Raw genomic sequence first — 27,380 nt, 5'->3', positions numbered from 1 at the left:
GCACACTGCTCTTTTCCTCTTTGCACATCTTCCCACCCATGCACACACCGTCCTCTATGAACTGTACATAGAAGATGTAGGAAGTGTACGTACAAGCCCAAGAATGCAAGAGGTCCTATCCCAGTATAAATCAATGGGAAAGGACCAGCCTGGGAAAGACTCAACAACCTTTTACTCTTAATGCCACCCTTTCTTTACTGACGCAACAAACACTGTGATTATTTATTTACTTTTATCTGCCATCTACCATTTAGTCACTTTAGTACAGACATGAATAGTCGAATCCATACACTTTTTGATATTAACACTGATACATACACACACACACACACACACACTTACCCTGAGCTGGCTCCTGACTTGATTCTTGGGGCGTGTGCACTTCCTGCTGGTGATGATGTCATCATGGCTAAACAATGAGGGAGACCGGCGTACAAACACAGGAAGTTTAAACTAGACCCCCGCCCTGCACGCACACACACACACACACACACATTGACACTCAACTTTACCCCCAATATATCATGAGTTATGCTTGTACACCTCTCCTACTCTATTCAGCGTTTTATCCCAACTGTCAGTGAATTTGCTCCCATTGCTGTCATTCACCATGTGTGTTTGTTTCTATTTATTTGTATCCACTGTAATTCAGTGTGTGTGTGTGTGTGTGTGTGTGTGTGTGTGTGCTGCTTATGTTAAATAACATTGACATTTGAGTTATAAATATATGAATGGCTCCTTTAATTATCTCTATTATTACAACATGCATCCATGCATTCACTTTATAATATTTCACTTTATAATATTTTTCTTTTTCTCCCTACATTAGCTATATATTTAAAATTCATAATACATTCATGATTTCATATTCTAGTTTTCTTGATCAAAATATTAGGGAAATAGTGAATGAACTTGCTTTTAGCAGACAATACCTCCTCCAGAACCAGGCTCGGCAACGGGCAGCCATCTGCTGCGGCTGGTTGGGGGTGAGGGGAGGATGACAGGATAGAAGACACTCTGTGGAAGACAGCCAGAGATTAATAATAGCTAAGGATTAAAATGCACAGTGGTGTGTAAACACATAGAGAGTGAAAAAAGGTGAGTGAAGAAAAAACATTCAGTGTATCACAGGAAGCTCCCAGCAACTTGCCAGACCTATATTGCAGCAAAATTAAGGGAGGATTCAGGGTCACCTGATCCAGCCCTAACTATACGCTTTATCAAAATGGAAAGTTTTAAGCCTAATCTTAAAACTGTCTCCCGAATCCAAGCTGGGAAGCTGAAAGCTGAAGACTATGCCTCCCATTCTACTCTAGGAACCACAAGCAGGCCAGAAGTCTGAAAGCAAAGTGCTATGTGCAAAACTAGGATCAAGAGATATGTTCATGGATGTAAATACAAGGTGCAAACCACTGGTTACACTAAAGAACTTAAAGGCCAAATTAAAATTTGTCAGAAATATTGTAAAAGAGGGGGATCCTTTGGACAATGAAACAAAGAAAGATGGGAAGAAAAACGTATGGAGACGTAAAAGAACAGCTCTTGATGTGAAGCATACCACATCATATAGTGGAGACAATGTTACAGGACGGGCATCTAATGCTGCCAGTGGAATCAGTCTTCAATGATGTTGTGACTGCTAAAAGAAGTAGCAGGATGAATTCAGCCAAATGCTGTAAAACTACTCATACAACACTTCACAGTGCAAATGGATAATACCAGAGAAAGACCAAGTCGACCACCTGATCCTTAACCTACAGTTATTAAATCACTTACTAAAACAAAACTGAGGACGCAAAGATTCACAAACAAGCAACAGCTGAAGGTGGCTGCAGTAAGCGCCTGGCAGAGCATTTCAATTGAGGGGGGATTTTGATGATGTGCATATTTTCTAAACTACAGGCAGAAATTGACTGCAAAGGATTTTCATCCAGGTACTAAAAAGTGTTGCCTGTCTGTCAACAATATGGGTAAAGCTTCTGCTGTGTCCTTTATAGGCTGGTCTGGTGTCTCCTGACTGTCCTGAGCAGCTCCTCATTGCTCTTGAACCCGAGGCTGCATCCATTTATTGTCGAAAGCTCCGCCTCCACCAGGTGATTGACCTGAGCATGCAGCCAATCACAAACGGCCTGGAATTGGATGTCTCGCGGCCCTTTGATTCCAGCTTCAGACAAGGTAGAGAACAGAGAGCATGTGTGCATGTAATTTCTGTTGAGCAGGGGTCTTGTTGTTGACTTTGCCATTAGCATGAGCGTGAAACCGCACTGTGTTCCTGGAAATGCTGCTTTTTGATTTCACTTGGGGGGTTGTGGGGTCTTTTTTTCAAAGGCTAAATGCGCCTCTGTTAAAGACAAAGAAAGAGAGCGCACTAAGCACAGCGATCTGAATGCAGATACTACTCATGGCTCAGATGACTTTGCAGTTGTGTGTGCGACGAAGTGTTTGGATAGACCATAGGGTCTGATCGGAAACAGACCACAGAAATCCCATGAAGAGGATGCAAGGAACTATTTAACACATCAGCTCTTTAATTAACTTTACGCAGTGCCAGAAAAGCTTTTCCTTAGAAGTGTTTAGTGTTTAGTTAAGTTTGTGGCAGTAGATCACAAGCACTTAACATTTCATAAGAAATCACATGAAACTCTTAAAAAGGAACAAGCTTGAATTCTACTACATTTTACACTTTTTAAATGAAAATAGAACTCAAATAGTACTTAAAGGCTGCTACATTTGGTGCCAAATGACAAAAAACAGGAGCTTTATATTGTAAGATATTGTTAAGGCCCTACAATAATACAGAGAATAAATCAGATGACTCCGAGCAGGCTCTTGGCGAAAGTGGGAAGGAAAAACTCCCTTTTAACAGGAAGAAACTGAGGGCAGAACCAGGTTCAAGAAGAAGTAGCCATCTGCAATGGCTGGTTGGGGCTGAGGGAAGGAAAAATGTCAGAACAGTGATGCTGTAACAATATAAGTGAAGCATGTAACTGGTTTATTGAATGTCAGTAACAGCACAGATAGAAGTGTGCAGTGTGTCCATGTTAAAAATAACAATTTTAAAATACACAAGGAAGAAATACTTAAGATTAGTGTTTTTAACGGACAGGATTCACCAAGTGCTTTGTAGAATATAATCTAAGCTAATAGAAAAAGCAGGTAAATGACACAAAATACAAAAGAACATTTGAAAACCTTACAATGATCTGTAAGCAAGGGAGAGGATTTTTAACTGGATCACAGATGTTAAAAGCAGCCAGTGAAGGGACATTATAGTGGGGTGATACTGTTAAACATTTACTAAATTAAAAACCAGAAAATTACACGTCAATACAGGGAGCGGTGAAATATTTCCCTGGTGGAAACATTTGTTTAACATGGACAGGGGTTGATCAAGAATAACCTCTAAATTACACATACTGACATTAACAGCAAAGGCCAACAGTCCAGATTATTCTTGATGAGGACGGCGACCAGAACCAAAATCAGCATCAAGCTGCAGAGTTTTACCATTTTTACTAATCCCTGATAGCATTTTTGGCATTAGCATTGATAACCTTACAGACCTCATGTGGTTTGAGAAATAAAGCTGGCTATCATCAGCAAATAAGTAACAATTGAGCTTGTTTTAAAACTTTCAATAATCTGTCCCAGAGATGTGAGACAAATGAATAACAGGGGCCCAAGAACCAAGCTTGGTGGGACTCAAAGACACAAAGCCTTGAACAAAGACAGCAAGGTTTCTTGGTATAAGAGATCATTTGAACCATTTTAGGGCTGCATCTGAGTCACGTATGGATGGCCATCCATGTCAAAGGCATCACTGAGGTCTGTGGCTTAGTAAGCATGGGTTCATTAGAAGAAAAAGGTCACTCTCCATCGAACATACCATATAATTAATGATCTCATTTAACTCTTAGTAAGTAAGTCCTATTAACTGAATATGTTAATAATTACTTTGATTTGTCTAAGTAATGTACTACATTTGGAATTTAATTATAAGATTAAAAGATGAAAAAACGTCACCAGCTTAAACAAATTAAGGAAATCTGGTTCCTTTTTTTGGTTCTACCAATTTTGGGGGTTTGTAGTGTAGTTGCCAATAGATACACTAAGTAGATCAATACTTAGTCATGTTTTATTCATGAAAATCCAAAGCTATGACCCAAAAGTTTGCCAAATGAAATGAAAATAAATTCAGGCAACATTTCTCGGTGAGTGTATGCCTACAAATTACTTCATTCACATGACACATAGTAATGTGAGCCGCTGTTGCTATAGAAATCTGGATCAGAGCGCAGCTTTAAAAGAAAATTCAAATATGGGGATTTACAGTCGGGAAAGTACCTCCAGAACCAGTACACAAGTGAGAACTTTAACAAAAAGCCAAAATGCAACAAAAAAACTTCCAAAACAGAAGAGCGTGTCCTTCGTGCCCACATGAAGGAAATACCACGAAGATGTAGCAATGAAGAAAAGTCATTTCAAGCTGGGGAGAAAGAAGAGTGATGCATAATTCAGTGGGTGCATATGCTGACCAAAATCCCCTGCAAAGGCCCACTTATACATATGCAGTCAGTGACACACACACACACATTCACACACACTAAACACAGGATATTGTAATTGGAACAAGGTGCAGCGAGACTATGATCTCACCCCCTCCTGGCCTGTCAGCCTCCCTCTCCTTCACTCACTTTCATTTTTCCCTTTATTCTCCCAGACTTTCTCTACCTCTTTCGCTTTTTCGCTCGCTTTCCGAGGACTCGAGCAAACAGACGTATTTACACACACACACTTGGTCTCCCGGTCGTGTTTTTTTACTATCTTTAGCGCGTCTTCCACCTCATTTCATCTCCAAAGATAGCACCGGGGAGTCGTTAACGCACACACATTTTCTTTTTCTGCTGTTTCATGTAAATGGTTTCCAGACTTGCGTTCCATTCATCACCCCTGTAAAACATACACGCAGGCACCGGCGAAATCAAGGCCTGTGTGATTGTGCTTTTCTTCGTTCAGCTTATTTACTATGTGCGACCACACACAAACACGCACACACACAGAGGTAAATACATCACCTTCTGTGTCATCCAAGGTCCTTAAACAACAGTAAGTGTATATTTGCTTTCGACACAGTGTTGCCCAATAAGTCTCCAACCTTTGTTCTTATTCCCCCACAAACCCCCGTCCATTACTCTAATTATTGTGGTGTGTGGTGTTCATGCGGTTTGAGAAAACCATGTAAAAACCACTTTCACCAGCACTAACCTCCATCAAAAGCCGTGCTCGCTGCCTATGACACACATGTTTACGCTTGCCTTTCATCAGGCTCACAGTTTACCAAATGACTAGTGCTATATATTTTTTTTTTACATTTTAACTTTCTCATCTAGTTTTCCATTAATTTGTAACTATTTGGTTCTCAGAACCATTATGTCTCCTTTCATGTGTTCACCTTGACGTGTGCAGGCATACATAGTGTATCTGCTCTGTCAAACAGCCTGTCAGGTATGTTGTATTTTTGCCAGCTGCATGTGAGCCTGCTGTGTTTTTGTTGGCCTCCCCCATCCGTCCACTTAGCCCGCCACTCTCACAGTTTACACGTGGAGAACAAACAGAATGTTGAAATTCGAGCGCATTCTTCATTTCCAACAAATTGCTCCTGTCACATAAAAATATTATGACCGTAACGTTTCTTGTTTAACTTGGATCGGATGACTTATGCTTCGTCCTGCACAAATGCCATAAACTCTCATATGTAGCATAAATTACAAACATTTATCTCTCCGGTTGAAGTTGAGGAAGATTGTGCTTTGGCTCGAACCTCTTTGCATTGAGGAGTAGTAGTCAGAAGCAAACTTAAGTGTCTGACCGTGCACCAAGTGTGTTTATACAGAGAGATAACGAATGTTTGAATCCAGGCGAGGCGGTGCATGGTGGTGAACGGTGGTGATGACTCTATGGGCTCGCAGCTGGAGAGAGTCCAGAGAAATTCCTTCTTTTTTTTAAGTGCATTAATCTTGCAATTAGTTATTTGGTCACTTGGAGGCAAACAGTTATATTTATCATAAGTTCTTTATTCCAGATCATATAAATGACGGTCAAATTACTGGACTGCAGGGCTAATGGAGAATTCAGGAGGCAGACCTACTAACAGACACCAGATTTGTCAGCTGCACATCCATGATCCAAATCTCTTTTTTAACCACATCTACTGGATTAAGATCTGGTGACTGTGGAGGCCGTTGAGTGCCTCCTATATGGCACAAGATGAGATGCATACAGTCAGCAGCAGCATTCAGGTAGGCTGTGGCATTTAAAGGAGGCCCAATGTGTGGCAGGAAAATATCCTTCTCTGTAAACCCTCGACGCGTCTGTGTGGGGAAATCTCAGCAGATCAGCAGTTTCTGAAACCCTCCACTGATCAGTCAAAACCCACTAATCGATCACAATCCACACGGCATTATCAACACAGAGTGAGAATGCAAAAGTCACCGGCAAACTTCTTTGGCTTGACCAGCAAGGTCACACATCCAGGCCTTTTTGAGTGCGCCAAGCAGAGGTTTTGCCCTCATAGAGGTTCCCAAGATGAGGATTTGGGGCAAAATTGTCTTATTTGCAGGTTGTGCATCATAAACTGATCGATGACCTGCATTTTTTGGGTAAGGTTTTGAGAGATGTTTGCAGGAAGTGACATTGGGACAACCAACACTGTAAATATTGGAAAGCCATTGCTTGGCTGTTTCTGTGCACAGCTGGGATTCTAGTGTGTTCATGGTCTGCTCTTCTACTGCTGGGTCACATATTTAGGTTAGCAGATGGATGGAGGGCTTAATTATCAGTTTAGGCTAACAAGCCTGGTTAGTACGCTGTATCCACGAAATGTGAAAATGTACAGATGCAGATACCTGCTAATTAGTGCTCAGTAACACACTAAGAAAAAGCTGGGATTTCATCAACCAAGCTCAAGTGCAAAAGTCATGGGTGATCAATGCCACACAGCAGGCCATTAATTTTGTTAGATATTTCATTTATATTAAAATGGTCCAAAAAGACATAAATTAGCAAAGATCGAGGACAGCTGCTCATTCAGAGTGGCCCAAAGTGCTAAATTAACCATAAAGACCAAAACTGGTTTTTGTACCAGCCTATAAATATGTTCATGTTACTGATTTTAACCTGATCAAGCGCCTCCAAAGGTGTAATGGATAACACTTGGCAGGTGAAAGGTCTCTGGCTTGCTACCAGCTGGTAACACAAACTCCCCTTGGGGTTGCATCTGCAGGGCATCCTGTGAAAAAACTGCCAAATCAAACATGCAGAGCTACCTGCTGTGGAAACAGCTGATAACAGTGTTTGACAGAGAAGATGATGAACTGTTTTCGAGAATTCCCCTTTGATTCCATGTTTTTCTCCCAAAATTAGTAATCAGAAGCATCACTTTCACCTCAATGCTCAACCTTTTTTCTTTTCGACTCACAGAAAGACAGAAGAGGTTCCGGCTCGTGCCTCTGAATAGCAAAGAAACAGTAGATAAATAAATAAATCATTCTGTGCGTGTGTTCTGTTAAAGCAAGGGAGCAGCTGAGGCGATCCAGACACAGCAGGACCTTCCTGGTGGAGAGTGGAACTGGAGAGCTGTGGTCAGAGCTGCAGACTGGTAAGGCCATCTGTGCGTATGTGAGCCTAAGAGACAGGCAGACCTCACATGTGGGAGATATTGATGACTTTGACCTTTAACCCCAGCCTGCAGACTCTGAGGAACAAACCCGCCCACTTTAATGGAGGACAAACCCCAAACCTGATGTTTGCAGGTTCTATTTGAACTGATTTAAATAATCGAATTATGGCTTCCTGGTGTGTTTTAATAATAAGATCTTTTTTTTTGTTTGTTTTACTGTAAATATGTATGATGGAAAATTAACAATTACTTTGCATACTTTGCATTTTCCTGGGTTATGAAATGAAAGTTGTTCACTCTGCTGTTGAGGCATGACAGCATTTTGTGGCGCCACGTGCGCCTGCTGACCCTTAGTGCGCTCATCCCTGTCAACACACACACACACACACACACACACAGGAAGGACCCAGCCCATGGGACTCTCTGCACGGCAGATACAAGAAGAAGAGACTCTCTTATCTTCCTGCCTTGCAAACATCCTTTGATTCCTCCTCTCGTCTTATATTTTTATTTCTGTTCATTTCCACCACACGCCTTCTTTTCTCTTCCTCACTCGCTTCTTACACGTCTCATGAGCTCTCGTGTTTAGGGTGCAGTCGTCAGGGTAGCTACACGAAAACTAACCCTTATCACCGGACATATCACAAACATACACTCTAGCAGGGGAAGAGCAGCAACCACAGATGCCTCAAGGTTGTTTACATTCAAAACACTGCGTGTTCAAGAGTTTCTGGGGAAGCTGCAGACAAACCAAATATACACACACGCATTTTTGCATCGTCCACAAAAATGAAGACACGTTATCTTCCACGATTTCCTCCTACAAGCTTGATGTGCTTGATATGTGTTTTTTTCTTTAAAAAATCTGAAATATGAGGTATGAAAAAGCAAAAAATGTTCTTAGGATGCAAACAAAGCAACAGCATGTGTTCATCCGTGCCCTCTCTGTTCAGGTGATAGATATGTGGTTGCAGACTGCGGAGGAGGAACAGTTGACCTGACAGTCCATCAGATTGAGCAGCCACAGGGAACTCTTAAAGAGCTCTACAAGGCCTCAGGTACATCCTTTTACAAAGGACAAAAAAAGCAAACACATTTCCTACAGTTTCTATAGCTGCGGTGTTTCCGCCAGGCGGTCCCTACGGCGCCGTCGGCGTCGACCTGGCCTTCGAAGCCATGCTGTGCCAGATCTTTGGCGAGGACTTCATCCAGAGCTTTAAAGCCAAGCGGCCAGCGGCCTGGGTGGACCTCATGATCGCGTTTGAGGCGAGGAAACGCACAGCGTCTCCGGGCAGGACCAACGCCCTCAACATCTCCCTGCCTTTCTCTTTCATCGACTACTACAAGAGGCACAGAGGGCAGAGTGTGGAGGCTGCCCTGAGAAGGAGCAAGTGAGTGTGGGCTGAGAGGTGCGATGAGTGAACAACGAGCGTACGTGCAACTTTCGATGACAGAGTGATTTTTTACTTCCTTCTGTGTGTGCAGTATGAATATAGTGAAGTGGTCCTCCCAGGGGATGCTGCGGCTGACACAGGAAGCCATGAATGAGCTCTTCCAGCCCACCATCAGCAAGATTGTGAAGCACATTGGTAAGAAAGACAAATGTCCAGAGAAGGGGGCTGCTGCGCACATGCTATACACAAAAATGTACTGATTGACATAAAAGACCCGGGCACTTAAAAACTTCCTTTTCCTTCCACTCCCCACTTATGTTTTGTGTACTTTCACATAACTCTTCTGTTTAACTTTGCAGTAAATCTACTAGGAGAAACCTGAAAAACAACCCCAGGAGAAAGCCAGTGCAAAGGCTTTCCGAGATAAAACTAGTATTCAAGCTCAACGAACGCCGTGCTCGGGCGTCAAGATGAACCTGTGCAGAATAGGCCCTTGAAATTATCGACATTTTTAAGGGTTTTTTGGAACCAGAAGTGACCGTGTTTCAACAACAGGGTAGAGTTGCTTGTTAGCACTGGCAAAATTTGAGTGCACACATTAAAAACATAAAAAATAGACGCAGCTACCATGAAGTCACCCATTAATCCCATTTTGAAGCCTGGAGCGAGATGAATTTCTGCCATCTTTGTGTTGAAACTGGATGTGAGAGAGGGCGTGTCTGAGCGTAAAACTGCTTGCAAATAGCCTAACCTGGATGATCCTCATTTCTGAAATCAAACGACATTAATATCTTATTCGAAACAAGTGACAAACGCATGTGGGAAGTGTTTATCTGTGTCAAATCAGAGAGCTTTTTCCGCGTAGACAGGAAGTCTTTTCGTAATCACAGCTATCGCCATCTGGTGGCCGTTGAAAGGAATGTAGGTTTCACGCGCTGATGCTTTGGCTTCGCAGAAGCTACGTCCATCAATTTATTGTCTGTGAGTGCGCATAACGGGTTAATCATGCGCAATAGATTTCAGCTAATTAGTGCTAGGTAACTGACTAACGAAATAATCGAATTTAACTCATCAAAACTAAATCACCACCTTTTTAAAAAAAACAAACAAATTTTAACAGAATCCTAGCAGCTCTATTAGGGGCCCAGTAATGAAATGCAGTTGTCATGCAGAAGGAAATTAGCTGCACTATTTTTATACCAAGTTGTGACCATGTATTTTCCATCATTCGTAAAGCCTGGTTAGGTTATAGTCTTTTTTTAGGACCAATATTTGGTGACTTTTTAATGCAGATTTTTTTTTTCCAAAACAAAAACATAACAAAAAAAAAACAGATTACATAGACTAAAGATGGGACATGAGTTTGGTTAGATTCTTGCACACTGCTTGAACTCCTGACCTTACTAGATTATCGACTGCCAAAAGCATGAAGTGTGCTTATTCAGATGTAAAAGGACAAAAGCTGCTACAGCTACAAATTACAGCTCAAATCAATCAAAACCTAATGGCTTTCCTTGAGACCCTTTTCAAGATGGTTGTGATTTCATTTTTATGTTTTCCAACCTTTTTAAAAGAGAACAAAACCAGAAAAATGCAGTCTGTTTCAAATCAAGCACATGCCAGTGGTACATTCAAAACCATGGAATGGTTTCCCAGTATGAATATTTGGTGGTCATTAAAAGAAAACTGGGAGTCAACAAAGGGTTTGACATGAAGAAACACCAGGGACAGCTGCTGGAAAAGGCAGAAATTCTCTCAATGGAAAGACAAATTACTTAAGAAGCTTTATATCTTCTTTCTTCACAGAGGAGCTGATGACAAAACCAGAAGTGCGTGGTGTGCGTTTCCTCTTCCTAGTTGGTGGTTTTGCAGAATCCCCTATGTTGCAAAAAGCCGTCCAGAAGGCACTGGGGAGGACGTGCCGCATCATCATTCCTCACGACGTTGGTCTTACGATACTGAAGGGCGCTGTGCTCTTCGGGTTGGATCCCACCGTGGTGAGAGTTCGGGAATACCGGAAAGTATCGGAGTAGTAATGTGACACATTATCTTACGATCGTTCTCTCTCGCTCTCTGTCACAGGTCCGAGTGCGTCGTTGCCCTTTGACCTATGGTGTTGGTGTCCTGAACAGGTTTGTGGATGGACGCCACCCACGGGATAAACTCCTCATCAAAGACGGTCGTGAGTGGTGCACGGACATCCTCGATCGCTTCGTCTCCGTCGACCAGTCGGTGGCCCTGGGCGAGGTTGTGAGGCGAAGCTACACGCCTGCTCGTCTGGGCCAACGGAAGATCATCATCAACATCTACTGCACCGCCACCGATGACGTCACATACATCTGTGACCCTGGAGTCAGGAAGTGTGGCACAATAACCTTAGACCTGCCCGAACCGTTACCGCCACCGGGTGCGGTGGGAGGAGCAGGAGCAGGAACCCCAGAGAGAAGGGAAATCAGAGCGACCATGCAATTTGGCGACACGGAGATTAAAGTCACGGCCGTTGATGTCATGTCTAACCGCTCCGTCCGGGCTTCCATAGACTTCCTGTCTAACTGAGGAGGAGCAGGAAGTGGAGCCGTGGATGCAAAAACACACATTAGCTGATTGGAGGGATGATAATTTTAGAAAAAGTGGTACTTTGGGAGTGGGCGACATGTTTTGTTGGAAAAACACTGCATTCTTAGGAGGAACTTAGGATGCAAGAAGATCAAGAGAGAATCCACGCTTCACAAACACCAAAGTCCTTCAATCTCTTTGAAGTCGAAGAGGGACAAAGTCCGCCATGTCTCGCCTTATAATGTCGTCAGCAGCATTTCCCGCCAACAGTCAGAGAAACACTTTGTGAAAACGAATGAAAGCTGAGCGAGACACAAAGGGACTTTACTATCTCAGTGACTCTAACGAAACACAATATGCTACCTAATGAGTGAAACTCGCTGATGTTGATCGTTAAATATACAGACTTTTACCTTTGGGCCTCGTGTAATAAACAATGCCTTATTTAAACCAACGCAACGCTGCAGATAAAACGTCACTGACTGGACCGCAGCCTTGTTTCTCTAATGTGAAAGCACTCCCCCTAGCGGTGCAGAGACTGACCTACAACACTGCCTTGGAATCCGTCAAAACACATACTATAAGAAAAGAACTGTGGCTTTATAACATTTAAAATGTTTCAAACCACTTTAAACAAAAAAATAATGAAGTTGTGCTATTTGAAGACGAAGCTCATAAACCAAAACACGATATCGTGACCTCTAAAAGTTGTGAGCTTTTATTTTGAGAGGAAACAATTAATTTAAATCCAATGCTTTGGCTTTTTATTTTTATGTTTTTGGCTTCATCGGGAAGCATTTGGCTCATCAGCTGATAAACGCCCCACTATGTCCACCAGCTAGTCGCTAACATGTCCTGTTTTAACATATGGACTTTCTCATCCAGCACACAGCAGGAAATAGCCCTCTACAGATGCATTGTTACTACTGGAAACACTAGATGAAGCACCACATGCACATAAGAACTCACTCACTACCTGCAGATGGATGCAGCTTTATGTCTTTAAACTGAAACCTATTGTGAAGTTCCTTAACCCTGCGTTCCTGCCATTTCATTAGGTACACTTAGGCACGCAGACATGGTCATGATGACCTGCTGAAGTTCAAACCGAGCAACAGAATGGGAGCGAATGGCAACTTAAGTGACCTTGAATGGAGAATGGTTGTTGGTGCCAGAGGTGCTGGTCTATTTCAGAAACTGCTTATCTACTGGGATTGTCACACACAACCATCTCTAGGGTTTATAGATAAAGATCTGAAAACTAGATAACATCCAGCGAGCAGCAATTCACACGGGCTCACCAAAACCTGACAAGACTGGAAAAATGTTGCATGCTTTGATCATTCTTAATTGTGCTGCAAGGTTTCAATGATAGCGTCAGAATTTGGCGTCCAAGCAGATAAGGCACGATGTCACAAACTCAAATCACCACACTTCTCAGTGCAGTCGAGCGATGTGGTGGAATGGGAGATTTGCAACAACAAATCTGTTGTAACTGTGTGATGCTGTCACGTCAGCATAAACCAAAATGTCAGAGGAATGTTTCCAGCATCTTGTTGAATCTGTGCCACGAAGAACGAAGGTCAAAGGGGGTCCAACCCGGTACTAGCATTGGTTACTAATGAAGCAGTGAGTGTGTCGTTTTGTACAACATATATGAGAAAATGCTAACCTGATCTATGCACTCAGTTACAACTTGTGTCTAATAAGCTTCAGACCTAAGTCAAAGGTCTTAATCAGCACATGTGTATGTTGTAAATGATGGTCCCCACTGTGGAGGAAAGAGATGATAAAGCTGTGGAAAGCCTAACTGGCAACTACAGTTGTTACAAAATATGACTTTGCCAAGTACTTGACATCATAGTTGCGACATCCATCTTTTATAAACACTGTGTAACTGTTACTTTATAGATCTAATAATTCTCAAGATTTGATCAGTGGAGCCTTGTACTGAGTACCTGTACAAAGAAAATCAGGTATATGTGTGGAGCTAAGGTCACGCAGACCTCATGTTTAAACCAGTAACTGTCTTCTTGTGTATTTGTGTAATAACCCTAACACGAATAAATATAATTCCGACCTCATCTTTTATATGTTGTCTAAACTGGGATGCATTTGTATCCACGTCGCTGTTGAACACAACACAGAACTTCACTTGTGTCTGGATCACTTCTTTAAAGATCTGAGTGCTGAGACAGACGTTAGTCAGAACAAACAGTCCAGGTTTCAGCTGTGAATTTATTGATGAGAGTGCTCCAATAAATAGTTTCACACAGCGGGGCTAACAAATGGTTCAGAACTGCTCGACACTGCATCAGTGCTTCACTTTCCATGTCACACGGCAGTTTGTCACGTAACACAAAACCAAATTAGAAGTTATGGAACGACTCCTTCAGATCACAGGACACAGGAGTGTGTTACTAAAGAGGGGGGCTGCTGACAGTCTGCTTTCACTTCACCATTCCTCAGTAAAAAAAACATAAAATGTGTGAAAAGATGCAGTGCTTGAAATGTTTAATGGATGTTACCGTGTGAGAGCTTTAGTAAGAAAACCTACAGACAAAAAAAAACAACCCAAAAAAACCAGAAACATCAGCCGTCGTTCTTCTTCTCCCTGCTGTTTGACTAAACTTAACATCTGCCGTGTGTCTGACTGCTTACAACACCTCATTTTATCCAAAATTAAAATCCAAACGTGGGTAAAACATGTCAAATCTTTGTCTGCATCGCTACAGGAGACACATTCTTTCTGGCGTTTGGATTTAGTCCTTGTTTAAAATGGGGTTTTGCTGTTTCGCGTCGTTAGTGAGCATGGGGTCTCCCGCGGCCTCTGCCCCTGCCGGCGCCACCTGGAGGTCCGTCCACAGTACTGCGGGGGTTCTTGATCGTCTCGTCGACCGACAGGATGAGACAAGCTGCTTCTGACGCCGCCGTCAGGGCGTTGATCCGCACTATGGACGGCTCCCACACGCAGGCGACAAAGTTGTCTGCGATGTCCTCGTTGTTGATGTCCACACCGTACCACATGCCCCCCTGACAGGTGACGGATGAAGCGCACAAAGTCACCTTCACTTTAAATACTACCAGGGATTAAAAGGTGTGTGTGTGTTTGTTTGTTTTCTACCTGTGCGTGTTTCGCCCGCAGTTTGTTCAGGATGTTTGTGGCGTCGAAGCCGGCGTTGTCGCACAGCTGTCTGGGGATGATCTCCAGGGCCTTGGCGTATGCTCCAATCAGGAGCTGCTGTTTTCCGGGGATGGTCCTCGAGTAGTCCCGCAGGTACTTGGACAGCTCCATCTCTATGGCTCCTCCACCCGCTACAACAGAGTCATTCTAGGAAGAAGGTTGATACAGTTAAGACACTGGAAATCAAAATATACCAATGACAGTGGCGAGCAAAGATAAACCAAACTTACAGGAAACAAGAGTCAGAGACGGGGTCACAGCAACTCAAAAACAAGCTGCTTTCTCCTCATGAAGCATTGCTGAAGCTCTACTCATGTTTCAAGCCAAGCAACCAGTACGCATGTAATTTATCATCATCCAATTACAATCTCACTTTTAAGTACAATCAAATGTTTTTTCCTCCCACGTGCACAAAATAAAAACAGAGACTGATTCTTTAAACTCAACCAGGAATAATCAGCATCTGAAAACTTGTGCAGCTGACCTTGATGGCTCTGCGCACGATCATGATGGCATCGTGCAGCGACCGCTCCGTCTCCTCTGTGAATTGCTCGGCCCCGCCCCTCAGGATGATGGTGCATGTCTTTGCCTTCGGGCAGCCCTTAAAGAAATTGTACCTACACAGAAAAAAATACACAACGAAACACAAATTTGTCACTTTAAAGTTGCTGCTTTACCAATTTTGCCATTGCAGTGACAGTTTTGTCTTTTCTCACACTGACTAAAATCTCATCCATCCATCAATCCTCTTCTGCTTCTCTTGGGCCGGGGTCGAGGGGGCAGCAGCCTAACGTTGATTTAGACTTTAACTTGCATAGTAACCGGAAACTCCTTTTATCCCTAAACTGCATCCGACCAACATGTAGTTAGATTTCTCAGGGAGGTGCATGTATGCAGAATTATAATACACGTGTTAGCAGAGGAGTCCAGACCTCTTTAACCCCACCCAGACCATTTGAGCAATATAATCTTTCTAGCGTGTCCTAGATCTACCTCACCCAGGAGACGCCCAGTATGCATCCATATCAGCTTTATTCTCGAGCTTTTGTGCTGGGCTGCAACGCACAGAAGCGGAGCTGTGACTGAGACGTGAACTCTGGTGGAGTGAAAGAAACCGTTTTGATGAGGTTCATAACAGCACCGCTGATCTCGTCACCTCCTCCCATTCACAGCTGTTTTACTGCACATAGCAACAAAGCCTGAGAAAAGCAACATTAGAAACTGCTGGTTTAGTTCGTTCTGATCTTTAAATGTGCCAAGTTGATGCAGGAGGCCTCTTAGGTGATGTTTCAGGCATGTCCTACTGAGAAGAGGCTCCAGGACAGAAACTGTGACTTGTTCCCTGGCCAACCTCTTGGCTGGTCGTTCCCAGGCTCAGTGTTCCCGGGATGAGCTGGAAGTGGTGACTGCTGCCCCCATGGCCCAAACACAGATACGGAGTGGAAAATGTATGGATGAAAATTGTATTAACACTTAAAAATAAAAGGTCCCCCTGGAGTGTACACCCCTTCTTTTCCTCAGCAGCCATACGATGGTAGCTCTAGTGCAACCCACCACAAACAACTCTCAGAGGGATGAAGAATATGCAAAACTGAATGTAGCATAATTATTATAATATGTTTGGCCATTACACTTATGTATGGTCACAATAGATGCCTCTCTCACCTCTCTCCTCCGACCTGGACCTCTTCAAAGAGCTCACACTGTCCCAGCACATCGTCGGTCATCGCTCCTACAGACGTCTGGATGGAGCCTCCGCAGGCCTGATGGTTACATTACACAGTCAGCTGCTTTCACCCTCAGAATCAGTCCAAGCGTCAGCACTTTAAAAGCCAAGTCGGCTCCAACTAGCTGTCATTCTTCAAGCTAAATGACCAACTGCAGTTTTCAACATAATAATCAACTACCAAGATTGATTTTGGATTTTTGGCGTCCCGGTTGATCCATAACAAAAAACTAACAGTTTGTGAATGCCTCACCATCATGGTCCTCTTCAGGTCTTCCTCCTGAACCCGCCCAGCACAGAACAGGTCTCTGTCAGCGAAGAACTGGGTGGCCACATCACCGATGGGCAACTTTGACAGGACCACCTTGGCTCCTGACTTGTAGATCTTCTCCAGCTTGTCGTATAAGATGTTCCACTCTGCATCCACGATGGCCTGGTAGTCCTGCAGCAAAGGTTCAGGTTAGAGGGAGCGTGGAAACAAAACCCTTTCACAAACAGCTTTGTGGCGGCAGTTTTGGTACCTCCACAGATTTCACACGGACTTCAGCGTTGTCCTTCTCGGCTTTCAGTTCCAGCTCCACATTGAGCAAAGCGATCTTTGGATTTTCGTAGCGTTTGGGCTGCATCTCAAAGCCGGCGTAGGAGAACGTCTTCTTGAACGCAACGCCAGAGACCAGCTGGGACTCCTGAACAATTTAAAAAACCAACATGCTGAGGTAAGACCATGTATGATATATTATCTGCTTCTTTAACGCTGTTGTTTTGAAAGATTTTACACAGGAAAATCACACTTCCTGGCACCAACCTCCAGAGCTCCTCCCTGGACCTTCTTGATACCGATCATTTTCAGAGACATGAGCTCCTCCAGTGACATGACTGCATCCACAACCATTTTGGAGAAGAATTCCTTCTGACCGGCGATCAGCTTGGAGTTTAGAGCTGTGGCCGCACATTTCTCCAACAGCTCCCTCTGCTCTCTGGCGCAGTGAAGCAGAAAAGAGGTCGTCAGCTGTACTGCTCACCGGAGAAACATCAAAAGTTGCTCAAGTCAAACAGAGAACTCACTGCTTATCGTCTTTTTTCACAGAGACGGCGATCTCCTTTATCTTGCCGACGGCGAGATTGGTGGCGGTGCGGAAGGCTCTGATGATGGTCTGCGGGTGGAGACCCTCCTCCACGTACGACTTCAGCTGCTTCAGGAACTCTGCAGCCAGGAGGGTGACGGAGGTGGTGCCGTCCCCAACCTGAGGAGAAAGACGGTGTCAATCTGAAATTCCTGACAGCATAACTCTGATGCACGAATGGCCTCAAACAGCTCACCTCAGCGTCCTGGGAGCGAGCAATGTCCACCAGAGTTTTGGCCGCAGGGTGAACCACATCCAGCAGTTTCAGGATGGTGGCTCCATCATTGGAGATTGTGGCCTTTCCTGGAAAAATAAACATTTGCATTACACCGACTGTGCCGCAGACCAATCTAGGAACAATAACGCCTTCTTTTCCCCCCATCCATCTCACCTCTGCTGTCCACCATCAGTTTGTCCATCCCTCTGGGCCCCAGGGTGGTCCTGACAGCCTCAGAAATCACCTGCAGAAGGAAACACGAGCAGCACATTTAGAGGAATTCAAGAATGTTTAGTTAAATTCAGAGCAAATGAAAAATAGACACAGAACTACAAAGAGATGAGTTATTGTTCTGACCTGGCAGGCATTGATGTTGCTGATGAGCTGGGGAATACCCTGAGATGTGTCCGTCCCCTCCTTAAGCAGAATAACCGGTGTGGGCTGAAGTAGAGAGGGAGACACAGGAAGACAAGAAGAGAGGGTAAGCAAACTGATAATCTGCTCACACCTGTCAGCAGCATCCATCATGACTGGGCACCTCAGAAATCCCATCATTCTGCTCGTTTCCAGCACAATGTTGGTGTTTTTGGACTCCGCTACAGGAGCTTTGCAACAAAGCCTCTCAGTCTGTCCACTATCTGGAACGAACCATTTTAACACACTTCAGCCTCAAATTTCTTCTGACTGTCCATCCCTCACAAATAGAAGTTGGCTGTGGTTTTTTTTGCTCACATTGGTGCTATTTTAAGTACATGCATGCTGATCTCAGGTGCTTAAAAAGCAGGCAAACAGATTTCTTTAAATTTGGTGATGATGTTTCCCCTCTCACTTTCAGTTCAGAATTGAAGAAGCCTCTTGGATAAGAGGCTAAATGTCTTCAACCAACCTAAAGAAGTCCACTCGCCTCCTTTCTAAGCTCCTAAGACGATCATGACCCGGATGACTGAGAACCTACACAGACATATACACTCTGACATCACACAAATCCAAGAATAGGAGGAAAAAGTCCTGCAAAAGCACTGTGACAGTGACGATGCGCAAACATCTATTGTACATCCACATTGCCAGAAGGATTGATGTCACATTGTAGGCACTCATAAGGATGAACAATGTGTCAAAGTACAAATGCCTAGGTTATTTATACACGACATCGTTGTAGCAATAGCTTTTGTCAGTGGTGTCAGTGCATGCATGTAGGTTTGTACAGCTCGCATTATTTTCCGGGCCATTAGCTTTCAGATTTTTACTGCTAAAAGCAGAACACCACACAAGCCGGTGCAGCTCCTCAGCCGTACAAAGAGGCTAAACACAGCAGCTCAGCTCGTCAAAAACTAGGTGGAGGGCGGTATTAAAATCAAATATGTTCAAACGCTGAAAGCGAATCCACGTGAAGTAGATAAATATGTAACTACACGACGCTAGCTCAAATTTTAACACTAGTTTATAGGAAGCCGTTTAGCATCACCGTTAGCATCGTATCCGCCCATTGATAGCGGCTATGCTAGCATTGTCTGGCTAAAAATAATAACCTTTTTAAAAGCTATTTCATAAAATAAGAGCTTTCCGGGACTTCTAACGGCCCGTCACCGACACCAGGCGCACTCCGGGAGACCATGTTCTCTGATAAACTACAGGATGGAGATGGATTAGATGTTGAGTGTGGTGCATGATGCTAGCTGACTCACCATCATCTTTGCAGTTCTTTCGAGAAGCTTTCCACCGGCATCGGATCCCAGAATGCTTTTCGAAAGCATGCGCTGTTGGTGGGGGTACGTTCAAGAACAAACAGCAGTAGTTTATCAACGATTTGAGATGTACTATTTCAGGATGTTATGATACTGAAATAAAACAAGTGTTGGTGATATGAGCGTGAATTATTTATCTGCAGCATCAAAGTGTCTCGTTTAAAATAAATAAATAAGCAGCATGCGATAAACGTCTTCGTTTGGCTGCTTTATTTAGAGGTCCCAGTGGCAGATCTCCATCTCACTCTATTCCTGGCATCCTCCTCTGTCCTCCTTCACTACATCCATTGATCTTCCGAGGTCTTCCTCTTTTCCTCCTGCCTAGAAGCTCAATCTTCAGCATTCGTTGTCAAATACGCGGCCTCTGCACATGTCCAAACCATCCTACTTCTTTAACTTTGTCTCCAATCCACTCAGTCTTAGCCGTTACTCTGATGTATATGTTTCTAATTTTGTCCATCCTTCTCACTCCCAGTAAAACATCTCCACCTTTGCTTCCTGTCTTTTTGTCAGAGCCACCATCTCCAAAGCACAAAGGTCACTACCATCTTGAGTTTCACTCTTGCTGCTATCCTTCGGTCACAAATCACCCCTGACACTCATCTCCACCCTGCCGGCACTTCTTCTTCACCTCTTTTGTGCACTGTCGATTCCTTTGAATGGTTGACCGCAGGTATGTAAAATCATCCACCTTCACTATGTCTGCTCCTTGCATCTCCACTGTTACAGCTGTCTCACTCTCATTCACACACACATTCTGTTTTGCTTCTACTGACTTTCATTCCTCTTCTGCATACCTCAGCCTCCCAAGGCTCTCTTCCACCTGCTCCATGCTCTCAATACAGATTATAATGTCATCTGCAAGCATTAGAGTCCACAAAGACTCCTCCTTCATCATCTGTCAGCCTGTCCATCATCATTGCAAACACTCTTCCTGCACACCACTTGGTCCCATAAAGGTTGTAATTTATGTACACCCACTGTATATAATTTGTATAGTCTATGTTTCTATTATTAATTTGCTGTTTTAATTTCTAAATACCGGATAGGTTTTCTTCATTAGTAAATAGAATTAACTTAGTAATAAAAGTAATGCCTTAATTAAAGTAGAATTCACCGTTTTGTTGAAGGTGTTATTGAACGCAGCTTCTGTTGCGTCTCGCAGCGCCTCCGAAATCAGGCCTGCGATTGGCTTGGAGCCCCCAAAGTTGCAGCCCTGAGTCTGCTTGAAATTCTTATCCGCGTTTGCCGTGCGGGCGGAGAACTGGTTTGCTGTGTAGCCTTCGGCGTCTACTAGAAACTGTGATGACAAAACACGCGCACCTAAACTGACCCCAGAGCTCGCGCGGAGTTCAGATACTGTACAAACAGCGGTGGCGGGAGATTGGGTAAAGAGTGATTTATTGAGATATTTAAAATCGTACTTTTAAATAAAAGAGTATAGTCGGAACCGGGTGGATGTTGTTTGTGTTTTTCAGGAGGACTTCGCGAGGATGGATGATTTCGGAGTTTATGCGGTTTTCGGAGTAAACGGGCCGCCTCAGAAGCTGCTGAGGTAACGCAGGCTTTCGACTCGCACATAATGTCATGTATTTGTTTTTCGTTTGTACCCGTGAGACGCTCATATGTGTCTTTAAATAGATCAGTCGCCTTCAGCTAAAATTGCTGGGCTCAACAGCTCTGTCGCTACACTTTTATTGCTCCTCATTGGCGCCTCTTTGAATTAGACCTGTTTACACACAGTCGCTTAACTTCTCTTTCTTTAAAACAGTAAATACTTTTCGCCTCTCGTTTTTCTGCATGTAAAATCGAGCAGTGTGCCTTTATTTGCTTGTTTCTTCGTTTGTTTTGCCGTGTCAGCGCTGAAGGCTCTAGCAGGGTCCGTGTTGCAGTTCCACCAAGCGTCCGCCAGGTGGTGCTGTTTAGCAGCGGCCGGTGGGGGGAGCGGATCTGCGTCAACGCAGAGCTCAGCGATTCTGATCGGATGCCCATCACTATTGGAAAACTGACTCCTTATAATAAGTAGGTTCGCCCTATTTATCCGTTTTGTTATTTTTTGTAATGCACTCTAACAGCCTTTCTGTGAATGATGCATATTTCACCTTCAGATGTTTGTCATGGGAGCAGTGGGAAGAGGAGACCTGGATAGACAGTGTGACACTGAACGTCTCTCTGGAGGGAGGAAACCTGGTAAATACTAAGGAAATCTAAAGAGCTTATGAAAACATTAGGATTTTCTTAAGTTAAAACTTTAAGATATGGACAGATGTCACAGGTTAATGTATATAATCTCCCTTTTTTTTTCTTTAGTCAACAGAACCAGAAGTCATCATGGCTGTGAAGGAATACACTCCAAAGGTAATCTGATAAGGATGTACTGTGTCTTATAATATCACAAAGAAATGTTGCTGCTGTCGGTGAAAGCAGATAGCGATAATGACATTATTTCAATTGTGCTGCATCTCAGGACACGGCTGCTCCACCCGCAGCCCGAGAGCTCCACGGCAAGAGGAAAAGAGAGCAAACTGCAGAAGAAGAAGAAGGCAATGACTGGACAAAGAGAAGAGAAGAAGAGGAGAACACGTGTCCAAATGCAACTACTGAGAAGACCACACCTGTGCGCAAGGTCAGAGGTCAAGCCAAAGGCAGCCAGAAGCTGTTTGCAAGCGGTGCTGAAACCACCAAGCTGAAGGGAGCAGGTGAAAAAGGAGGTGTTTTTTTGGTTTGTTTTGTTGTTGTTGTTTTTTTACATATTTCTTTAGGTGCTATTTCTTCTATCAAACCTGCTTTCTCTCTGTCCTCACTACACAGCAGCAGAGATGCAGGGGACTGTTGGAAGAACGCCTCCTCAGAGTGCAGTCAGGACGAAGAGTAGGCAGGCCAAGGCTCCCACACACACTGGTGCTGTTTCTTTTCTTCCTCCTTTTTCTGTCATATTTATTTCCTCTTCTGTCCCAGCAGCTGACACAGCCCATCCCGCATTCACGCATAGATGTTTTCCATTCACTGCTCACTTGCAGGAAAGTGACATAAACCTGGGCGTGTGACTCACGCGGGGCTCGGCTCCCTCCGACTGTTTGATTTTTCGATTGCGCTGTTGGCGTTGTATCGGTATTCCTGCAAGTCAAACAAATGAATCACTTGGAAGAGCATTTGGGGAATTATTAATCTAGACAGCGTTTCTCACTTTATTATCAGCATGTTGAAGCGTTGCTGTGTTTCATCAGCCAGAAATCCGAATTTGGCCTCTCTAAGGTGGCCATCAAACCAAGAGGTCAAACCAGGCCTTCCCAGTAAAGCAGTGAGCGAGTTTGCATTCAAGAGGCAATGTTGGGAGCATGTGACCAATCGCATCTCGTATGCAGCTATAGTCGAATATGTGAATGTGGCTTGTAGTGTAAAGTGCTGGTGTCAGACTGTGTGTGAGCACATACACAACAAATATGAGGCCTGTTTGCAATTGCAAACAAGGCTCTGCAGTTTTAGGGCTATGTTGCCATATGTCTGTAGAATAATGAGACCGTCTGCTTAATGAGAACTGCTTGCAGCTGGCATCACAAATGGGGGAATATAGCAGGGCCGTCAAACATGGGGCCAGGGGACGAGAGCAAGCCCTCTGCACGGCTATGCAATGTCACTTTAAAGCTGAAGCCAGTTTCAGGGTCAAGTTGTCTAGGTAAACATCTAATGTAGTCATAAGCCAGTCAACAGTCTCCTGTGCTCTCATTGGTAGTTGAGAAAAGTTTATTTGTTATCTGTGAGTCGCTCAACTTGTTATCGCTGCTGGCTTTTTCACCTCCAGCTGCTTAAAGTCATTGAATATCACTTTCTGTGGTGTCTGGTTGTCACGTCGCTGCCAGTGTGGACACAGTTTTAGGGCTTTTGTTTTTGTTTTTCACCTTAAAAATACAGGTTTAACTGGTCGAGCTCACTTGAGAACTCAGTCAGTTTGACCCTGACTCTACAAAACTTGCACATGGAGGTCCGGAGCAGGTTATTTCTACGGATCAGGTTACTATGGAGATGTAATCCAGTAATGTAACACTAAAGTGAAGTCACTAAGCCCCAAATCCTGCTTGTAGTACACAGGATTCGGATGACAAACATCCAAGCGCTGGAATGGGGAATACAGTTGAATTAGCTGACTTTGACATGGTTGTTGGTGACAGGCAGGCTGCTGGGAGTGTTTCAGAAACATGATCTGAGTGATGATCATGTCTGGCTACTCCCAACAGAACATGACATGTCGTGTTTTCTTGCAGCTCCGTTGGCCAGCCCGTCAGGTCGCTGGGGTCAGACGTTATGTCCCATCGATGCTCAAACAGCAATTCTGATTGGAGGCCAGGGAGCCAGGATGCAGTTCTGCAAAGATCCCATGTGGAAGCTCTGCACAGGTCAGTCAGTTCAACAGCATTTTAGACTCTCGTTGATACTACAGCTCAGGCGAGAGCCGTGTTTAAGGGGACGTTCTGTGTGCAACAGAGGACGTGTCCTGGGTGGCCGCGGAGACTCTGGCTGAGGGTCCGACTCCTGAGGCCAGGATCGGCCACACAGCCATCTACGACCCCGACTCAAGAAGGATCTTTGTGTTCGGGGGCTCTAAAAACAAGAAGTGGTTCAATGACGTGCACATCCTGGACACGCAGAGCTGGAAGTGGACCATGGTAGAGGTGCGTGTTGATCCGTGTCCACACCCTGCGCTCGCTTTATTTCTGTTTTTGTTTTTAAATGACTTCCTCCTGCTCTTCTCCTTCAGGCTCAGGGTAAGGTTCCTCCCCTGGCCTACCACAGCTGCAGTATGTTTCAGGGTGAGCTGTTCGTGCTGGGAGGGGTGTTTCCTCGGCCCAACCCAGAGCCCGATGGCTGTAGCGACTCTCTGTATATCTTCGACCCCCGCCTCTCCATCTGGTACCAGCCCATCGTCACCGGAGACAAACCCTCCCCCCGCTCAGGGTAACACGGCTCAGTCCAAAGCTTTATTTAACGCACACTTTCTAACTTTTTTCTTTTTAAATGTAATTGCTCCATATTTTTAACCTCCTCTTTGTTGTTTTTTGTCTTGCAGTCATTCTGCATGTGTGATGCAGGAGAGGAAGATCTATGTGTTTGGTGGCTGGGACACTCCTGTATGCTACAATGACATGTACATGTTGGACCTTGGTGAGCAACACACACACACAAAGTACCTAAATCAGGGGAAACGTGTAACTACACATCCATGCTTGCGTTATTAAAATGCAACGTGTTTATGTCTTAGGTCTGATGGAGTTTTCTGCAGTCAAAACAACTGGGAATCCCCCCTCTCCTCGAAGGTATCGCACATAACGCTTCAAAATATTATGTGAGCGTGTGAGACGTCAGAGCTGAGTTCAGTGTGACGATGGATCTGATCGTGTTACGCGTGCTTTGATGAACAGCTGATGAGCATCCTCTGGGGATACTTTCTTTATGCGTCTTAAGGAGCAGGCAGCTGCGCTTTATTATCCGCTGCAGAGCCATTTGGGTACTGTGTCAGGATGCTGTGAGGACATTTTAGGTTGTGCAGAGGTAGAAAGACACCAGGTTTTGAAGCTGATTTAATTTCCTCAGTTCTCAGAAAACAGACTTTTTTCCCCTAAATGAGGCAGTGCCTTCTGTGTGTCCATGGAAATCTTCTGTGATCCCAGGAACCCAAAACTAAAGACTCTTCACGTCCTCTCCATTTATGTTCAGTGACAAATGGTCATTTTGATTTCTCCTGAAACTAATGAACAGCTCTTTGTGTCTCCTCCAGTGATCATTCCTGTCTTCTTTTTGTGTTGTCTGCCAACTTAATGGTGCCATTTGTGTTGTGAGATGGTATCAAGGGCTCAAAACAGCCTGTGGTGCTCCTTTGGAGAGGATGGAGGGGTGGTAGGGGACCCATCCTGATCAACTTTGGCCAGGTTCTCAAGAAAGCTAGAGTCAGTGGGCAGATGGTGGTACAGTATAGTGTGGTGTGGAGGACACTGGAAATGGCAACATCTGTTGGCTTATTGGTTCTGTATAAATCCTGATGTGGGTCCAGAGTAGGTGGGAGTGTGCTTGATGTATTTGAGGATCAGTCTCTTAGTGTTACAGCCTCTGGCCTGTAGTTACTGAGGCAATTTACTACAAACTGTCTGGAAACGTGCTATAATGGATGTCTTTACCCAGGTGGGGACATCATGTACTGTGATGGGGAAAGACCGATGATGTTTGTGGGTAGCTCGGTTAATTCCACACTTTAGCCTCTGACACCAGCTGCTTTTCTTTTATGTAGGCACAGCTGTATTATAAACATAACACAAGCAGTAACATTTAGGGACAAATGGGGGCTAAATGGAGACGTTTCCTCAAATTAAGGTTTAATACGATTTTAATAAGACAGGAGATTAAAATGAGAGCAGAGATTGTTACAATATCGTCTGCAGTCGTTTTAAGAGCCTTTAAGCAACTTGAAGTTAAATGTGAACATTGTGTGCTCGTGTGTTTCAGCTGGCACGGCAGCGCTGTGCTGTCAGACACAAAGTTCCTGATCCACGGTGGTTACAACGGAAACAATGCCCTCAGTGACGCCTTCGTCTTTGATATAGGTGAGCAGAGGTTTGGTTTCTGAAAAGTAGCTTTTTTGTTGTTAATGACAGAGTCTGACTGATAGAGGATTTAAGATCAAGACAGAATTATTTTAGGGTTTTGGTAACGTAATTCCCAAACTAGGTAGGAGACACTGCTTATTCTACTGTTCCTGCACAATCCATACTGTAGGTCCGGTTGGTTCTGTGCCCAAAAAATATCTCCTTCACGTCCTTAATATTTAAAATAAAAGCCACAGACCTATAAGCAATAAAGTAGCTTACATAAGTAACAATGTGTTAACCGCCACCTTCACCTGACTGTTGAGTTTATTCTGAACATAAAGTGTAAAAACGAGAATTAGCGGAAAAATACAAATTTCGTTCCTTTGTTTTGCTGTTTCAGACACCAACAGCTGGACAGAGGTGAGCGCGCCTGAGCTGTCTGTACCCAGGGCGGGGCACTCCATCATCACCATGGAGACGGCCGGTCACCGCTGCTTCTCGGAGGAAGATGAAGACGCGGATATGAACGGCGGAAGAACCCTGCTGGTGTTCGGAGGCGGCGACAACGAGGGCAACTTCTACTCCGACCTGACGACTGTCGCCGTGGAGGAGCTGCTCGGTGCTATTTAAAGAGAGAGCGAGTCAGAGGTGAATCCTCTCTGCCTCACTGGATGTAAAGCTATTTTAACACCCTCACCCTTTGTTATTTATAATCCTGTGGGTTTTTATCCCTTTCTGTCTCCTTTCTTCTTTCGCTTTAAAAGGTTTCCCGGTTTTATTTGATACATCTGAGCAAAGAAAGATTTCTCTCATTATGGAGCTCCACTCATAAAAACAATATCTGCTTTAAAGGGCAGATTTGATGATGTAAATATGTTTGTTTTCCTCAGGTACTTTTTTAAAATGTTGGTTTATATTGATTGTGTTTTTTAAAAACTGAGGCTAGTTCAGAATATATATATTTTTTTCTTGCAGATATATGTAAGTGCATCAGAATTTTTTTTACAATGTTTATTCCTGCTTTTGTTTGTATTTGTCATCATCTTCAAACTATCAGCGGTGGGGAATTTTCCATTCATGTCACTGGGCTGTACCATTTTGCTTTTCCTGATTTTACTTAATACACATTAAAAGGTAATTATTGTTTAACTATTGTATTTTCCCTTATTTTATTTTAT

General features: G+C 43.9%; 3 protein-coding genes across 6 annotated transcripts in view; 2 read left to right on the top strand and 1 right to left on the bottom strand.

Moving 5' to 3' along the window:
- hspa12b (heat shock protein 12B) overlaps positions 1–13,706 on the top strand; it is an 18,648-nt gene extending 4,942 nt beyond the window's left edge. Inside the window, exons 8-14 of the mRNA XM_005751876.1 lie at positions 1,998–2,175; positions 7,571–7,657; positions 8,632–8,736; positions 8,811–9,069; positions 9,164–9,267; positions 10,879–11,069; positions 11,155–13,706. Coding sequence (XP_005751933.1) covers positions 1,998–2,175; positions 7,571–7,657; positions 8,632–8,736; positions 8,811–9,069; positions 9,164–9,267; positions 10,879–11,069; positions 11,155–11,628 — 1,398 coding nt within the window. The 3' untranslated portion in view covers positions 11,629–13,706. The remainder of the gene's footprint in view (positions 1–1,997; positions 2,176–7,570; positions 7,658–8,631; positions 8,737–8,810; positions 9,070–9,163; positions 9,268–10,878; positions 11,070–11,154) is intronic.
- A 140-nt stretch (positions 13,707–13,846) lies between these two features.
- Positions 13,847–19,636, bottom strand: cct7 (chaperonin containing TCP1, subunit 7 (eta)). Its single transcript, XM_013915616.1, has 12 exons — positions 19,565–19,636; positions 18,237–18,320; positions 18,054–18,123; positions 17,859–17,965; positions 17,604–17,782; positions 17,344–17,515; positions 17,060–17,224; positions 16,792–16,980; positions 16,478–16,575; positions 15,297–15,429; positions 14,753–14,959; positions 13,847–14,661 (listed from the first exon to the last, which is right to left on the bottom strand). The coding sequence occupies exons 1-12, from the start codon at positions 19,631–19,633 to the stop codon at positions 14,431–14,433; spliced, it is 1,704 nt and encodes a 567-aa protein (XP_013771070.1). The 5' UTR covers positions 19,634–19,636; the 3' UTR covers positions 13,847–14,430.
- Positions 19,637–20,882: 1,246 nt separating this feature from the next.
- On the top strand, positions 20,883–27,107 carry krcp (kelch repeat-containing protein). 4 transcript variants are annotated; one of them, XM_013915618.1, is made up of 15 exons: positions 20,883–21,012; positions 21,103–21,179; positions 21,485–21,646; positions 21,733–21,814; positions 21,935–21,982; positions 22,092–22,335; positions 22,436–22,525; positions 23,887–24,018; positions 24,107–24,294; positions 24,381–24,577; positions 24,690–24,784; positions 24,882–24,936; positions 26,120–26,217; positions 26,603–26,850; positions 26,967–27,107. In XM_013915618.1, the coding sequence occupies exons 2-14, from the start codon at positions 21,118–21,120 to the stop codon at positions 26,830–26,832; spliced, it is 1,683 nt and encodes a 560-aa protein (XP_013771072.1). In that variant the 5' UTR covers positions 20,883–21,012; positions 21,103–21,117; the 3' UTR covers positions 26,833–26,850; positions 26,967–27,107. The 4 variants fall into 4 exon arrangements, with proteins under 4 accessions (XP_013771072.1, XP_013771074.1, XP_013771073.1 ...); XM_013915620.1 differs by having other exon boundaries at positions 20,884–21,012; positions 22,092–22,323; positions 26,603–27,107; XM_013915619.1 differs by having other exon boundaries at positions 20,884–21,012; positions 22,439–22,525; positions 26,603–27,107.
- Positions 27,108–27,380: the final 273 nt, after the last annotated feature.

Source organism: Pundamilia nyererei, unplaced genomic scaffold, assembly GCF_000239375.1.
Source record: "Pundamilia nyererei isolate P.nyererei 1_Seehausen unplaced genomic scaffold, PunNye1.0 scaffold00331, whole genome shotgun sequence".
NCBI classification, from domain to species: Eukaryota; Metazoa; Chordata; class Actinopteri; order Cichliformes; family Cichlidae; genus Pundamilia; species Pundamilia nyererei.
The sequence above is the reverse complement of the archived record's forward strand: the minus strand, read 5'-3'. Positions and strand labels throughout refer to the sequence as shown.